The sequence below is a fragment of the Trachurus trachurus genome, assembly GCF_905171665.1.
Source record: "Trachurus trachurus genome assembly, chromosome: 9".
NCBI classification, from domain to species: Eukaryota; Metazoa; Chordata; class Actinopteri; order Carangiformes; family Carangidae; genus Trachurus; species Trachurus trachurus.
In genome coordinates, this window is record NC_139895.1 from 15,408,339 (window position 1) to 15,423,863 (window position 15,525).

At 44.3% G+C, this 15,525-nt stretch overlaps 1 protein-coding gene across 1 annotated transcript in view; it reads left to right on the top strand.

The window, feature by feature from the left end:
* The window catches only part of pdzd2 (PDZ domain containing 2), a gene marked incomplete at its 5' end in the record, with an annotated part of 29,491 nt that extends 14,559 nt beyond the window's left edge, over positions 1 to 14,932 (top strand). Inside the window, 17 exons of the mRNA XM_083978549.1 lie at positions 296 to 415; positions 1,561 to 1,675; positions 1,815 to 1,888; positions 2,565 to 2,787; positions 2,922 to 3,039; positions 3,146 to 3,278; positions 4,244 to 4,331; positions 4,449 to 4,552; positions 5,022 to 5,187; positions 5,773 to 6,737; positions 6,829 to 6,973; positions 8,316 to 10,731; positions 11,527 to 11,644; positions 11,730 to 11,831; positions 12,685 to 12,955; positions 13,058 to 13,192; positions 14,640 to 14,932. Coding sequence (XP_083834675.1) covers positions 296 to 415; positions 1,561 to 1,675; positions 1,815 to 1,888; positions 2,565 to 2,787; positions 2,922 to 3,039; positions 3,146 to 3,278; positions 4,244 to 4,331; positions 4,449 to 4,552; positions 5,022 to 5,187; positions 5,773 to 6,737; positions 6,829 to 6,973; positions 8,316 to 10,731; positions 11,527 to 11,644; positions 11,730 to 11,831; positions 12,685 to 12,955; positions 13,058 to 13,192; positions 14,640 to 14,800 — 5,454 coding nt within the window. The 3' untranslated portion in view covers positions 14,801 to 14,932. The remainder of the gene's footprint in view (positions 1 to 295; positions 416 to 1,560; positions 1,676 to 1,814; positions 1,889 to 2,564; positions 2,788 to 2,921; positions 3,040 to 3,145; positions 3,279 to 4,243; positions 4,332 to 4,448; positions 4,553 to 5,021; positions 5,188 to 5,772; positions 6,738 to 6,828; positions 6,974 to 8,315; positions 10,732 to 11,526; positions 11,645 to 11,729; positions 11,832 to 12,684; positions 12,956 to 13,057; positions 13,193 to 14,639) is intronic.
* Positions 14,933 to 15,525: the final 593 nt, after the last annotated feature.

Genomic DNA, 15,525 nt, shown 5'->3' on the forward strand with positions numbered 1-15,525 from the left:
TGTGTTAATGAGAGGTTAATTGAACATTCAGAGTCACAGTGTGGGTGTGACGTCTCCACAACAAACCCCCACAGAGCTCAGTTTGGTTAGTTAAGTGATTTTCCATCAGCAGCTACGACAACACAACAGAAGAAGACAGATGTTACCTGACGGACTCGGCTCAGTCCACGGTCCCACGGAGAGCAGATGTTCCATTAGAGTAAATGAGAACTCGCCACTGTGTAAACAACAGTGATGGTTTTGTCAGATAAATTGTGACTGTTTCCTCTCTTTGTGTATTCATCTCCCTTTTTAGGAATATCAGATCATTAAGAAATCAGCCCGCTCCCTGAGCACCATTCAAGTGGAGTCTCCATGGCGACTGGCACAGCCGTCTATTATCTCCAGTATAGTGCTGATGAAAGGCCAGGGCAAGGTGAGTGCAGCCCTTTGACATGTGAGCTTGAATAAAGGTGTGTGTGTATACTCACAACTACAAATGTGTGTCTGGTCAAATTTTAATTTTCATGTGTTTGAGTTTTTCCACAGTTTTGTTTTAGAACATTTCAGGTGCTGCTAAACCAGATATACATCTACACAACTACTAATAATATACATTAATATGACAGAAAGAGAGGGAGAGAGGAAGAAAACCCCCGATTCTTGAGAGCAGACCTACTGTAGCATCATATGTCAAACTGTGTCTTATATTAGAAATCCCAACTTTAACAACAATCTTCATTGATTATATGAATATTTTATGTTATAAATTATGATTATTCAACCCGAAAATTGAAATTACTGTACTATGTATTGTATAATGTATTTAGAATATATGTCTGGTAAGTTTGGTACTTTACAGTGAGATTAACACAGCCAGATTGTATCTAATGCCTCTAAAACGTATTATGTAATACTGCTATGATATTTCTCTGTCATGTAACATTAGCAAATTGTAAGATTTTTATATCCTCAGCCATGACCCGTCCCTGAAGGAAATCTTTCAACTTCCCTCCACCTTAAGTTATAAACAGGCCCAACATTAAGGAGTCATACTTGGTTACCTTCCAGTTAGGAGGGAAGACTTACTGACTTTGATGTGTATGCATTACAAACAATGTCAAACAACCAAAGCAATTTATATATCTATTGACACTACATGACATGTAACACTTCATTGTAATTCCACATATGTTGTTTAGCATCTCACTTGTCCTTTTGGTGACTAGCTGCTTCAAGGACAGGTTGAGATCCACAACTCAAATATGCCACAAAAACGAAAAATTCTGATTGAGTGCACCTGATAGAAGCTTAGCAGCTCCTTTTCTCTAGAAATGATAATAATCTGTTGTCTGCAGCGGATTGTCACATTATCCAGACTTTAAAGTGGTTTGATAACACATCACATCGGCTTATCTGTTTCATAAATAAAAAGGCTCAGATATAATAGAAGTTTCTCTTCTGTGTCACCTCTGTCAGCATGAAAACAAAGAAGATACAACATGATAATCCCCAGACAAGCAGGATCCATGTCTCTGCTTGTCTGCTTGTCCCTCAGTGACATCAGGTCTGTCTCCACAGGGTCTTGGATTCAGTATTGTAGGAGGGCAGGACTCGGCTCGCGGTCAGATGGGGATTTTTGTCAAAACCATTTTCCCTCACGGAGCTGCAGCGGCTGATGGACGACTGAAAGAGGGTAACCACATGTCTAGTTTACTGCGTCTCTGAGCCGAGAGAGTTCAGGAGGTAAAACAGTCGTCTACGTTCACACTGAACATCCTCCTTTAGCCTGACCGTGTGTGTGTGTGTGTGTGTGTGTGTGTCTCCCCCTGCAGGAGACGAGGTTCTGGAGGTGAACGGAGAGTCTCTGCAAGGACTCACACACCAGCAGGCCATCCAGACCTTCAAGGTGAACTGGACACCAACTGGGCTCTCACTGACAAAGTGTTGTTACAAAGACATTATTTAAAGGAAAAGTTCACCAAATAATGAAATGATATATTATATCATTATTGACTCACCCTCATGCTGATGAATACTCTGGAGTAGTTTGTGCATCTGGAGACCCGGGAGGGGGGTTCGTAGTCCAGCGAAATCCTAATATGAGAGTCAATAGCGCCCGACACAAACAGGTCCATAAAACTACACAAAAACCTTGTAATATTCCTCCTTACTGCCGCAGTCCGCTGCAATAAGTGTCCTGAAGGGATATCGAAGGGATAGAGTTTTTCGATACAGGACTGTTTAGGCTGTAAAAATAAACTCTGGACTAAAAAGTAAACTCTGGGCTATATCCCTTCAGGACACTTGGATTGCAGCAGACGAGTAGTAAGGAGGAATATTACAAGGTCTTTGTGTAGTTTTATGGACCTTTTTGTGTTGGGCGCTATTGACTCTCATATAAGGATTCCGTTGGACTACGAACCCCCCTCCCGGGTCTCCAGATGCACTTTGAGGAATAAAAAACTACTCGGGAGTATTCATCAGCATGAGTCAATAATGACTCAGTTACATTTTTTGGTGAACTATTCCTTTAAATCACTGCCCTGCACTTCGTTGTGGCTCACTTTTGTTTTACCCCACAGCAACTGAAGAAAGGTGTGGTGACTCTGACCATCCGGACACGTCTGCGGAGTCCCAGCCTGACGCCCTGTCCCACCCCCACGCTCCTCAGCCGCTCCAGCTCACCCAACTCCAACGCCAGCGGAGGCACTCCCGTCCCCACGGGGTGCGAAGAGGCTGAAAGCCGCAAGGGCCCCGGTCCTGGTCCTAAAGACTGCATCATCATGGAGGTCACTCTTAATAAAGGTGAGTGGACTTGACACAGAAGAACCAAACTACAAAAAACTACCCAGCTATGTCCTGTACTCCTATTTTTCTGCTTCTCTTGCCCCATGCATCATGTCTTTGTTCCAACGGTGATTGAATGTTGATGTCTTCAGAGCCTGGTGTCGGGCTGGGGATTGGGGTCTGCTGTCTGACCCTGGAGAACTCTGCTCCTGGCATCTACATCCACAGCTTGGCTCTGGGATCCGTGGCCAAGATGGACGGCAGGCTCAGGTGACAACTTATTAATCGACTTTGACCTGGAAGCTAACGGAGGCAGGTGAAATTAGTACGTACAGTAGCCTCGTTGATGCAAACATTGTTGTGTGTTTCTTTGCAGTCGTGGGGACCAGATCCTGGAGGTGGACTCGGTCAGTCTTCGCCATGCGGCTCTCAGTGAGGCCTACGCCATCCTCAGTGAATGTGGCCCCGGACCAGTCAGCCTCATTATAAGCAGGCACCCCAACCCCAAGGTAAGTGGACTAGACATCTGTTTGTGTTACACAGACTAATCCGCTCTGTCTGAGCCTTTAAAACATACTGTATATTAGTGATGTCACGATTATAGAAATACTTTATTAATCCCTAGGAGGGAAATTCAGATCGTCCAGCAGCTTACATAACAATGATATGATATAAATGATATAAAATGACATAAAAAGTAAACGTGTATAACTTAACAAAAGGCATGCATTTTGATGGCAGCGGCAATGAAGGATTTCCTGAATCTTTCTGTTCTGCAGGTCAGGGATATGAGCCTGTTACTGCGGCTGCTCCTCTGAAATATATTTATAAATATATAATATAATTGTAGATTTTCTTGGTATGATTATTGTCAGAGAAATAATCATGGTATTATGATTATCACGATTGTTATGGATTAAATAATTTCATAACACTATGAATGTGTAAAATCAAATATAGTCAAAATATAATTACGTTACTAATTATTTACACAAAATATTTGAAGTATCTATTAATATAGGACCAATTATTAATCCTCCAGGGGAAGTGTTTGAAATATTTAAGTCATTAATTGTCATTTATACCATATTTTTGTGTTTTTGTTTTTGTTTTTAATGGACCAGTATCTGTACATTTACCTTTACTTTGGCGCACATCTGCCGATATGGTTCCACATAATCTTTTTTTGAAAGTGACGGTATTTAGGAACCTTTACGATTAAATCATTATGGCATTTAATACTGTGATTAATAGTGAAAACAAGTAATCTTGATATCCCTGCTGTATATCTAGATCTGGGTTGGGGCTCCACAGTCCTGCTGGCTGCAGTACATTTAAATTTCTCCTCTAATCTAGAAACCTGGTCCACTTCACCTGACTCTGGTGGGCAAAGGTCAAGGTCTCTAACCTCTTCAGGCTCTCTGCAGAAATCCTGCATCTGAACCTGGCCTCCTGTTTCCATGTGTTTCCTCAGGTGTCGGAGCAGGAGATGGATCAGATCATAGCCCGATCCACACACAGGGACAAAATGAGCAGGAACAGACACTCGTCTCACTCATCAGGTCTGAAATCGTTGCTTACATTTTTATTCACCAGCTCCTCCTCTGCGCTGACATTGTTAAAGGCTCCAGTGGCCAAAATCTAATGTGTTTCATTTTGTTCACGGCTCAAATGTGCAGGTGTCTCCTGTAAGAGTCCCAGCACATCGATCAAGGAGCGTCAGGGAGACAGCTCCCCTGCTCTCAGCTGGACCATGAAGAGATTCCTGGAGCCAGCCAGCAGAGTAAGACTTCCTTCTTACTGTGGGCGGGACAGGGGGGGGGCATGGAGGTGTAATCCTCACCAGGGCAGCCAGGGTTCAATTCATGTCATACTGGCTCTCAATTTCACTTTGGATAACTGAATTAAGGTAAAAATTAACTTGATTTTGTGTTATTATTTTGCCCCCAGAAAATCAGCTGTAGTATACATCTATAATAATAGACATGGATTCTTTTAAAATAACATACAAACATGCTGCTCTTACTTACAGTATCCGTGTTCATCATGGCATTAATCAGCCACCACCACCTTGCCCTGGAAAGTACCTGAGTGAAACAACCCAGAAATAATTATAATAAAAAGAAATGTAAAATAAATGTATTAAAAATGTGTTTGTGTCATAAAGCAGGTGGTACAGAGTGGTGATGTACAGGTTGTGGCTCTCGTCCTCCTTCTTGACCTGATCTTCTCCTGTTGTCTCCACTCTGAAGCAGGGCTCTTTGAGCTCAGAGACAGAGTTGTCTCAGTACTTCCCCCAGGACGTCTCCAGCCACTCCTTCCTGTCCGACCCCATGCTGATAGGCCTGAGTGGCGATGAGGCTCCGCACCAGCAGAGCTGCCGCGCCTCCGTGGATGACACCTCATCGCAGGCACGAGGTAAATGTTCAACGATTTCAGTACCACGGGAAAGTTTCTGTCCTGTGGGACATCTGATCACAGATTTATAGAAGCTCACAGAGCAGATCGTGAGTAAAGACAAAAGAAAAACAAACAAGACTTATTCACACACACAGACACCATCATTTCTATAATCTGTGAAGAACAGCTGTAGGCTATATTGAGAAAAAAAATCTGAAATTTCAAGAATAAATTGGTGATCTTGAGTAAAATCAACTATTTTAAGAAAATGGTAAAAGAAAATGTCAGAAAATGAAAATTAAATGGTCATTTTAGGTTGTGAATTGTTTTAGAGAGGAAATATCATAACCTTTAAAATGAGTAACGTGGTGCTTCCTGAGGTTTCCAGAAAAATTAAACGATTCGCCTTTCAGGGCTTTTGTAGATTATAAACTAAGCAATTACATTTTTGAAACATGTTATTTTACAGTTGGTTGGTCTGTGTGTGAGGTAGTGTGTATGGGACAGCCTGACATCACACAGCATGTTGCGTCATAGTAGCACTGATGCACATTTATGACAACAAACCATGTTTGTCTGTATTTGGCTGTGTCTTGTCTTCAGCTTTCACCCCCTCTCTAACAGAAGCGGACGGTGACCCTGTGTACACCCCATCAGAGGAGAAGCCCCCCGCCCCGCTTCATCCCCACACCGAGGCTACGGTTTGCCAGCCCATCGCCGTCTCCAGCCCTGCGTCGGTGCGTAGCCCACTTCTCCGCCAGCGCCGGGTGATGTGCTTTGAGGATGAGCTCAGCGACGACGACGACGGCTCGGACAACAACAGAAACAACAACGGAAACACCGGGCGCGTCCGCAGACCAACGAAACCACCAGACTCTCTGAACCTCAGTGACGCACAGATCCCCAAAACCGATCAAGTGACGGTAACCGCTACGTCCGCTGCGTCGTCGTTAGATGTGGACGGAGACAGTGACGACGGCGGGGGTTTACAGAGGTGTGGGAGCAGCGATGTGACCGGACCTCTCTGCGGGAGTTTCTCACAGCCTGAGGACGGTGTCACCAAGAAGCCCGAGTCCGACGGTTCTGAGTCGCCCTTCATGCCCATCCGCAGCCCGCTGGACTACAAAGCAGGTGTGGCGAGCGGCGCGGGCTCCGTGCCCACCAGTCTGACCATCGCCGGTGAGAACTGCAAAAGCCCAGATGATGCACAGCTGGATTCGAAGCGGTCCCCCAAGCTGGAGCATAAAGCTGTGACACGGGTTAAAAGCATGATGAGCATTGAAGCTCCAAACCTTCAGCAGCAGAGGTCCAGGGCGGATGAGCCGGCTCCATCCCAGCAGCCCCCACCTCAGCCCGCACCGTGCGGACGACCCCCCACCAGGACCGCTGGAGAGTCGGCGCCCCACTGTAAGAGAGGAGACGCCAGTGAACTCGTGGGTGTTTGCGCCATCGACACCGTGACCCTGAGGAGAAGCGAGGACGAGTCTTTCGGCCTTGACCTCGAGATCATGTCCTCCCCTCTGAGAGTGGTCATCACTGGGCTGAAGGCCGGCGGCGCGGCAGAGAGGGTACGTCTGACCGGTTTAAGGCGTCACTAACAGGCTTCAGTTTGAGGAAAGCTTTCATTTTCATCCTTTTGTGTTTTATTGTGTTTCTCAGGGATCATCAACCAAGCTTTGTCCGGGGGATGAGATTGTAAAAATCGAAGACAAACTGGTGTGTTCCTCCAGCTACCAGGAAATCTGCGAGCTGATGCGTAACCTCCCTGTGACGCTGTGCTTAGAGGTCAAGAGACCAGTTTCAGGTAAGAGATCAAAGGTCATGCTGCTGATATGTATTAATCTTCTTTCTCTACATTTTATCTTTATGTAGTAGAGCTGGCGTGTGGTCCTTTTTTGACGTTTGTGGTGTGATGAAATTTTGCATATGCTCTTGTTATCCAGCCTTGCTGCTGCATGTAATGTGTTGGTGCATAATTCTGCTTCTAATTGTGTTTACAAGAAGTCATTAGTGCCAGAATGCTGCCCAGGTTGCCTTTAAATAGACCACCATGTCTCTCCCTTTTATGCCGACCTAAGATTTAGGATCTGCCCTCCCTCATTCACTCCCCCAAAGCAACCTGCAGGCCTCTGGCTTTCTATCCATGGTGACTATATTACACAGTATATTTTACCTTTAGTTGTGCTAGATTCACCTTTTAGTTTAACTCCCTGTTTGCTTTCTATGTAGTTCAATAACTGCTCGTTTTATGGTAGCATCGTTAAAATTTAGTGTAGTAGAGACATTGCTGTGGTTTAGAAGAGAAATTTATTATTCCAGGAATCTTATTTTATTCGATTATACTCCCTATTTCAACATTTTCCTGTGAGATATAAAAATTTGAAGTCATGATTGCTGCTGCTGTTTTCTACAATGCAAATTTATTATATCTCAATCTTCCCCATTTTAATCAGTAACATGAGTGTCAACTGGGAGAAGTACTCATGTGACATCCTGGAGAAACCACAGCAATGTTTCCAGTTAAAGGTCCCATATTATATAAAGGTAGATGTTCATGTGTAGTTTGATTATTAAGCCGGTCTATGTTCTATATTAATACAGTGAAAGTATCAACGCCTCAGTACAGAAAGAGAGAAACTGAGCCTTAAAGCCGGGTGTCAGGACTTCTGTAACTTTGTTCTTTCCCAAGCCCCGCCCATCTGGACACATCATCCGACCTTGCGGGATATGGTTTTTATTGAGTGTTTACATCTGCTATATTTTCATTGGATCGTTCAGAAAACCATCAGCCAATCAGAGGAGAAGCTCAGAGCCTCCTCTCTCCAGAAAATATGGGACCTTTAAGTTTTGTAGCGTAGTAGCCTCTGAGTAAAGATGACAATATGAACCTAAACTAACCACTTAATTCATTTCTCCTAGATGTAAACACACCTACTGTTGTTGTTGTCCTGATCTATGAATATCCTTGTGTTAACCCTGGATATTCTTCTTCTTCTTCTTCTTCTTCTGTTGTTGTATACTATGGCATGACATGTCTGTAACCTCTGTAAGATAAAGTAGATTTTCACTTTACCCTTATTAACTCCTCACTTCGTCTCCACAATCAGCCGTGGCTGAGGTGCTGACCCTTTTGCTTCTGCCTCCAGCTGTAGATCGACTGTCCAGTCTGATGATGTCATCGGGGAACAGTGATGGAGCCGTCAGACTGAACCCGACCACATCTGTACCGGCGCTGTCTGATGAAGTGATGAGCACAAACCACACAACCCAAACAGACAAAATACCCGTCACCAACATAGATGACATTTTATTAGACGTCAGCCCCTGCAATGACACAAACACAGACCCCAAACCCCTCAACAAAACATTATCCAGTGAGCAGCATGCATCCAGCCCACATGCTGTAACAACGTCTGACACATCTGGGAGTCAGGTTCCAGTCCAGACCAGTCTCTTGGACGGCTCTGTTTTAGATACAGGAAATGAACAATGTGCCGTCCTCCCTGTGGAGACAGCACACCACCCTGACCAGAGCGCTGGTTGTAAACACATGTACCCTACAGGAGATGACAGTGATTCAAACAGTGACTCCACCACTGACAGCAGTCCAGTGGTTCATCCGACAGCTAACAGAGGTGGGGGTCTTCATGAGCCCTCCTCAGATGAAGAAGAAGTGGAGTTTTGTTGCAGCGATGCCCAGAAACAAGCTGCCGATGAACACTTTGACTTCTGCCAGTCATCAAATCGGTCTTCACCTGTTCAACTGGCCAGCAGGGATGAAACAGACCTGGACCAGACCTCCGATGTGAAGCAGGCGTCCTCTGATGTCTCAGTGGGAGGCAAAGAAAAAAAACTGTTTTCCAACAGCCCCAAACCCCTCTCCTCTACAGAGTGCCACATTAATGGTGCCATTGAACCCTCTGACAAAGGTACGGTATGCCTGGCATCCAGTCCTGGTAGCTTGAGCCCCTCACCACCAGGTACCCACAGTCTCACGCAGGATGCTAATTCCTCTCTGAGCTCAGACTTACCCAAGAATTCACATACAAAAGCACCTCTGTCACCTTCAGTGGACTCGGAGACCTCGGGTTCAAGCCGTAGCAAATCAGATTCGGCGATAAACAAAGAGAAAGTTTATACATGTGGAACTAATTTAAACTCCCAGGCTGGCTCCTCGCTGAAGAAGACGCCTGGCCTGAAGCTGTTTGAGAGCTCAGACGTGCCTGTGTGGAGCAGCATCTTAAAACTTCCACCTGAATCCCAAATCAGTCTAAACACTGCTGCTCCCAAACTAAAAGGCCTAAGTATCAGGAGTAAGAACAAAGCAGAGGAGCATCAGCCCCTAAAAACAAATCCAGCTACTTCGAACTCCAATGCTGCCTTGAACCAGTCAACTCAATTAACGCCACTGACAACCACGTCCAGCTGTTTGAGGCCCGCTAACCGGCCAGATGTGAACAGCTGCCTTGCCTCGCCTAAAATAAGTGAGAGGAAGCAGCTTAGACCTGAGGAGAGGGACGTGCATCTGACCAAGGAGAACAGCGTCCATGTGGGGTCCAGATCTCAGGGTAAGTCCCCCCAACCTACTCAGAGGACATTTATAGAGGTTCAGCTTTCTTCTTTATCCGGTTCATCCTCACCAGCTGCGGTCTACAGCGACACAGTGAATTCAGACTCTAAACTCACTCCGAGAGGAGCAGAGGTGAAATCTGAAAACGTCATGGTCCGTAACACAGACCTGAACTCGCTGAGTTTTCCTAAAGAAACTCATATAACAACGAGTAATGGCTCAAAGCCCACTACTGCCGTGGAGACAGGTGAGACCCTGAAGTCCAGCCCCTCCAGACTTTACATGAAGACGATGGACAGGCGAAGCTTCTCCACGGAGGCTGCCCTGTCTGCGGCCTACAATCCCTTCTCTGTCCGACATAAGATCAAGTCGTTTGAGAACCTGGCTAACTTTGACAGGCCTGTGGCTAAAAGCAGTGACATCCAGTCCCACGCCCTGACGTACAGAGCCTCGCTGAACCAGAGGATCGCTGGTTATATGGACCTGGTGAATTCAGTTGACTGCCGTGCACGCCAGAGAAGTTTTAGTTCTTATGTGGAGACTCTGATCCCGACCACACCCTGCTCTCCTGTACTTGGTAAACACCCCTCTAACATCACGCTGCTGAACCTCGACTTCCCACATACGCGCTGCAGCACAGCTCCGCTGCTGGAGGTGGGTCGTGAGGCTGACGTCCACAAAGATGGATTTTCTCCACAGACTCCTCCGGTGCTGCGCAGGAAACACGGCAGACTTCCCCGCAGCAGGCTGCAGCAGCTCAGGGCTCTCAGTATGCCTGAGCTGGAGAAGCTCTGCACAGAGGACTTTACCAGAGAACAGAGTGCAGCCGAGGAGAAAACAGAGACCAGTACCCAAGCCGCAGAGACAGAGAGGCCTGCACACAATACTACAGCCCTGACAGAAGTGGATGTGAACAGGGTCCGCCAACGTGATCAAGACGCTCCTCAGGAAACCCCAGAGACCCACGGGCCGCAGCCCAGCTGGTCCATCAGGTGAGGAGTTAAATTAAAACAGCTGATTGTGAAGCTTCTCTATTATTGAAGTCACTGTGAGTAAGAGGAAAATATCTGTCTTTAGTATCCACTTGGATTAGCTTGTTGAATACATCCCATTACAAGCCGTCAACTAGTGTGTCAGATCTAATGACATCTAGTGGTGGGGTTGCAGAATACAAGATACAGAAACACCTGACACAACCTTTAAGTTGACATGCTGGTTGATTGTAGCTGTCCCTTGTGACATCTTCTCTGCCTGAAACTCTGATAGTGATGTGTTCATTTAACAAAGCAATACAAAGCTGTCAGTTAGTCAAGTCAATAGAAGTTGTTTGGGTTTGTGTCACATCTCAGGGTTTCCTCATGAGATGTATTGATGTAGAGTGTGTCATCCATTCATGAAGTTGCATTGAGCTCATCACTATTAAGGTGTTTTATTTTACTACCTAATATAATTCACATTATTTTATTACTTCCAATCCAATCCAATCCACTTTATTTGTATAGCACATTTTAAAAACAACAAAGTTACCAAAGTGCTGCACAACAGTTAAAAAAAAACAGTAAAATAAAGAAAGTTAAAATTAAAATACAATAAATTAAAAGCATATAAAAGCAATAAGAATGGGTGGGTAGCTCATTTTCATAGTTATTTTCCAGTAAGCAGCCAAAAGTAAAAAAAAAAATGTATTAGTTAATTCTGAGAGTAAAGCTGTAATTTTACAAGAATAAAGTCATCATATTATAAGACTACTGGGTAACTGCGCTCCCTCTGACTCTCTGTGTCCTCAGTTTAAAAGAGCTGGCTGCTTCTTCTCTGAGTCAGTGTAGACTGGACACACAGCTCTTCTCCCTCACCACTAAATCGTACGTGTCGACTCTGCTTCAAGAGACCAGCGCACTATCTGAGGTAACACCACACTGCCACTAACACACGTGATTTATTATTGTTATCTTTATTGTGTCTCATCGGTTGTCTGTGAATGTGTCTGCAGGTGAAGGACGACACTCACCTTGTGGTCCTGAGTAAAGAGGAGGGATCAGGACTTGGTTTCAGTGTCGCTGGTGGAGTTGACCTGGAGCAGAAGTCAATAACTGTGAGTACAGTCGGTAAAGACTCAGGAAGTGACTGTAGGAACTATGACATGACATGAACTGTGACCATGACGGATCTCATCATGTCTCACATCTCCTATGAAGAAGAACATGAGGCTGTGAAAACATATGCATCAGCTGACTATCACTCTTTTCTTGTATTCAAACGTATCTCTTATACAGTGTTTGCTAGTTTCTTAACCAGATTTTGTAAAGAGGACATGATGAGTGAGCTTCTACATATATGTAGACTTAACAGAGATAGACTATGACTATGTTCTAAAGTTGAATGGCCCTCGCTATCTAACAGGCGTGATAGACACTGGATTTTATTATTATTATTATTATTATTATTATTATTTTTAAAGCTCTCACTGGCCTCTTACCATCCTATATTAACTCTTTAGTATATTTTAATGCAAGTCTCTATCATACATGTTCAAAGGACTGGCTCACACTGCAGGTTCCCTCTGTTAACACAGAATTTCTTACTGTGCACTCTGCAAAACCATCTGAAACTTACCACACTTTTATCATTAGGACAATTTAAATCCATAACTGCATCTTATTTTACCTCCAACTGTTTTTAACTAGACTTCTCTGTTTTCAATGTATCTTTGTCACTTTTACTTTTTGGTATTTCAGATATGTTTGTATGTTTCAAACATTTTATGTTGTGTCTTGTCCTCAAATGTTTTATGTTTTGTCTCGGCTATATTGTAAATGAGGTTGCTCCTTAATATATTTCCGTTTTAAATAAAGGTTTAATGAAAAGGTTTTTTAATTAGTTGTTTTAACAGCTCTAGCTGATGTCTCTGGGCAGCAGGTGGTGATAGTGTAACTCTTTGTGTCCAGGTCCATCGGGTCTTCACGAAAGGTGCAGCGAGCCTTGAAGGCACCATTCAGAGAGGAGACGGCATTTTATCCATAAATGGAACTAGTCTGGAGGGAAAAACCCACGGAGAGGCCGTGTCCTGCCTCCATCAAGCCAGACTGACCAACCAGGCCTTAGTGGTCATCCGAAGAGACAAGGACAGTGAACCAAGTGTCTCCGACAGACAGGACGTGGTCGGGCAGCCGCAGAGTTTATGTTCTGCCAGGATGAGGTCTATGGAAGCTGGAGCAGGTGAGACCTGGTCTGACATCTCTAAACAAACCTGCAACATGAACCTACTTCTCATAAACCACATAATGGATAATATAACTGTGGATGTTGAATGTCTCTCAGTGGTGGATGCACGTCCAGACGGTGCTTTAACAGTGGAGCTGCACAAGACCTCTGCTGGTCTGGGCTTCAGTCTGGAGGGGGGGAAGTCCTCCAGCCACGGAGACCGGCCTCTGACTGTCAAGCGCATCTTTAAAGGTGGCAGTTTTTCTACTATTAATATATCTGTTTTACCTTGAATAACTTATTATAATGAGGCGGAAACCAGGCTGAGTGTTGTCACTTTAATGTAACTTAAACTCATTAAACTCATACTACAGTAGTCCTTAAAAAGAAAAATTTAAATACGGTCAAGTTAGTATTAGTAAAGTCAATATGAACGTGCCAATGATTTATAACCTAAGTGTAACAAACAAACAGATGCTGAACCAAATTTAAATTAAATTTTATTTTTAATTAAAGCAGAAGTGAGTGATATATTTGTGTTAATATAAGTCTTAAATAGTTATATCTTCCGACAGCAATCACTTACATAGAGTGTTTGGACTGAAACACGGGTCTGTCAGTCACTCTGCTCTGCTCTGAGCCGAAGAGAAAACATTTATCGTATCCTACAGTTTTTATCCAATGAGGAGAGAGAACTGCATGCAGGGCTGTGTGTGCAGCCAAGGAACGCCGTGAATGTGGTGACGTAGGGACGAGGACTGTTATGGTGCGTTCAAGGAAACTCGTATTTTTCCGACCGTGAAGTCGTACCAGTTCGATCTGGTACGAGTTCACCGGTCGGAAGTTACGAGTGGCCGTTATAGTGACTTTCACCGGTAAAACAGGTCGGAAAAACACAAGTGGGTTGCCTGAAACGCTACAAAGTCGTAAGTTGTGACTTGAAGCTGTAATTTACGATTTCAAAAGCCTGCCTGGAACGCAGCATTAGCGAAAACGACCGGACCACTCACTTCTGCTTTAAAGTTAAATTTAAGACTATGACTATGACTATGACAGCAGTCTGATTTACAGTGTAGCCTACACTGTCAACTGAATAAATTGATGTAAAATTGTAAATAAATTGATTACCAGAGTTTGTTCTTAACTGTAGTTTGTCATGTGATCTTTGGGCAACAAATTGAATCATGTGGATTCAAATTATTAAAGGTGTTCAGAAAAGAAAATTGAATTTGAGCCCACTGTGGGTCTTAACATAACTCATCTATCAGACGATGTAGCCCAAACTTTGTGCAAAATTCTATTTTCGAGTAAATCCGAGATGAAAGTGGGGTAGTTTTTTTTCTGCATTGGATAATGCAGGCACACAAATTATGCGTCACGTTGCTCACGATTCATCAGCCACTGATATTGGATCCGTCATCCGTCAATGAAACGTCTGAGACAGACACACACACACACACACCGAGCTCGGTCTCGCCCCAAACATTGAATATCCCGCCCACTCGATAACGACCAATCAAATTCGTTTTCCTTACTCGGGTAAACTCGTGTGGCAACTCGTGAAAACTTGTGGAGGGAGGCGCGACAAACAGGACAAACGGCCATTTCTGAACACCTTTAAGAGCAACTTGAAAGGAGAACAAAATGATGGAGTGTGAACTTTTCAGTGCGGCTGAGCTGTTGTTCTCCTCTCCACCAGGTGGCGCTGCAGAGCTGTCGGGGCTCATTGAAGTCGGTGACCAGGTCCTCTCCGTCAACGGCTGCTCTCTGGAGGATCTCATGCACCACGATGCCTGGAAAATTATCAAAGCCACCAGCGAAGGGCCCAACACACTCCTCATCCGCAAGCTGAACACCTGACTGGATGGAAAACCTCCTGGTGCTGGTTTTGGTGGTGTTGGTGTTGGTGGTGTTGGGGGAGGGGCACTGTGAAACCACCCTCTGATCCAGGGTTTGGACAGAAACCAGGAGAGCAAATTTCTCTCCCTCTTTTTTGTTACAGGTTTTCAGATGGACTTGATTTGATTTTGTGTTTTGTCTTGTTTCATGTGTTTTACTTATTAACAGGTCAAAGTGGATGGGCCACTGACTGTTGTGGTGTTCAGAGCTGAATCATGATTATTTCAGACAGGAGGTGCAGTTTGTTTACATTAGATTCACTTTGAAACGTTTTTAAAATAAAAGTCAGTTTTGTGAAAAGATCTCCGGTTCTGATTCTGGTTTCCACAGTAACAGGTCCTTATGTCTCCACGGCGATGACAACCAACACTTTTTAGCTGTGACCCATGATTTCACACGGCAATTATTATGTTTCAGGGGATCATACTATCCGACTCTGGATAAATGAGAGATGTAACCTGAGTGGAGTCAGAAATATAATGTGTCAATCATAAAAGGTTCGTTCATTGTTATTACATCAGTCAAAAACTGTAAAATGTCCACAATGAGGGTGACAAAGGTGCAAAGTCGAGGGTCTGGGTTACTTCTGGGTTCTCCAGCTTCCTCCTACAGTCCACACACACACATGCACATGATGTATCCTAACTGATGAGGGTGAGGTGCACAAAGGTGTGAGTGTGTGAAGT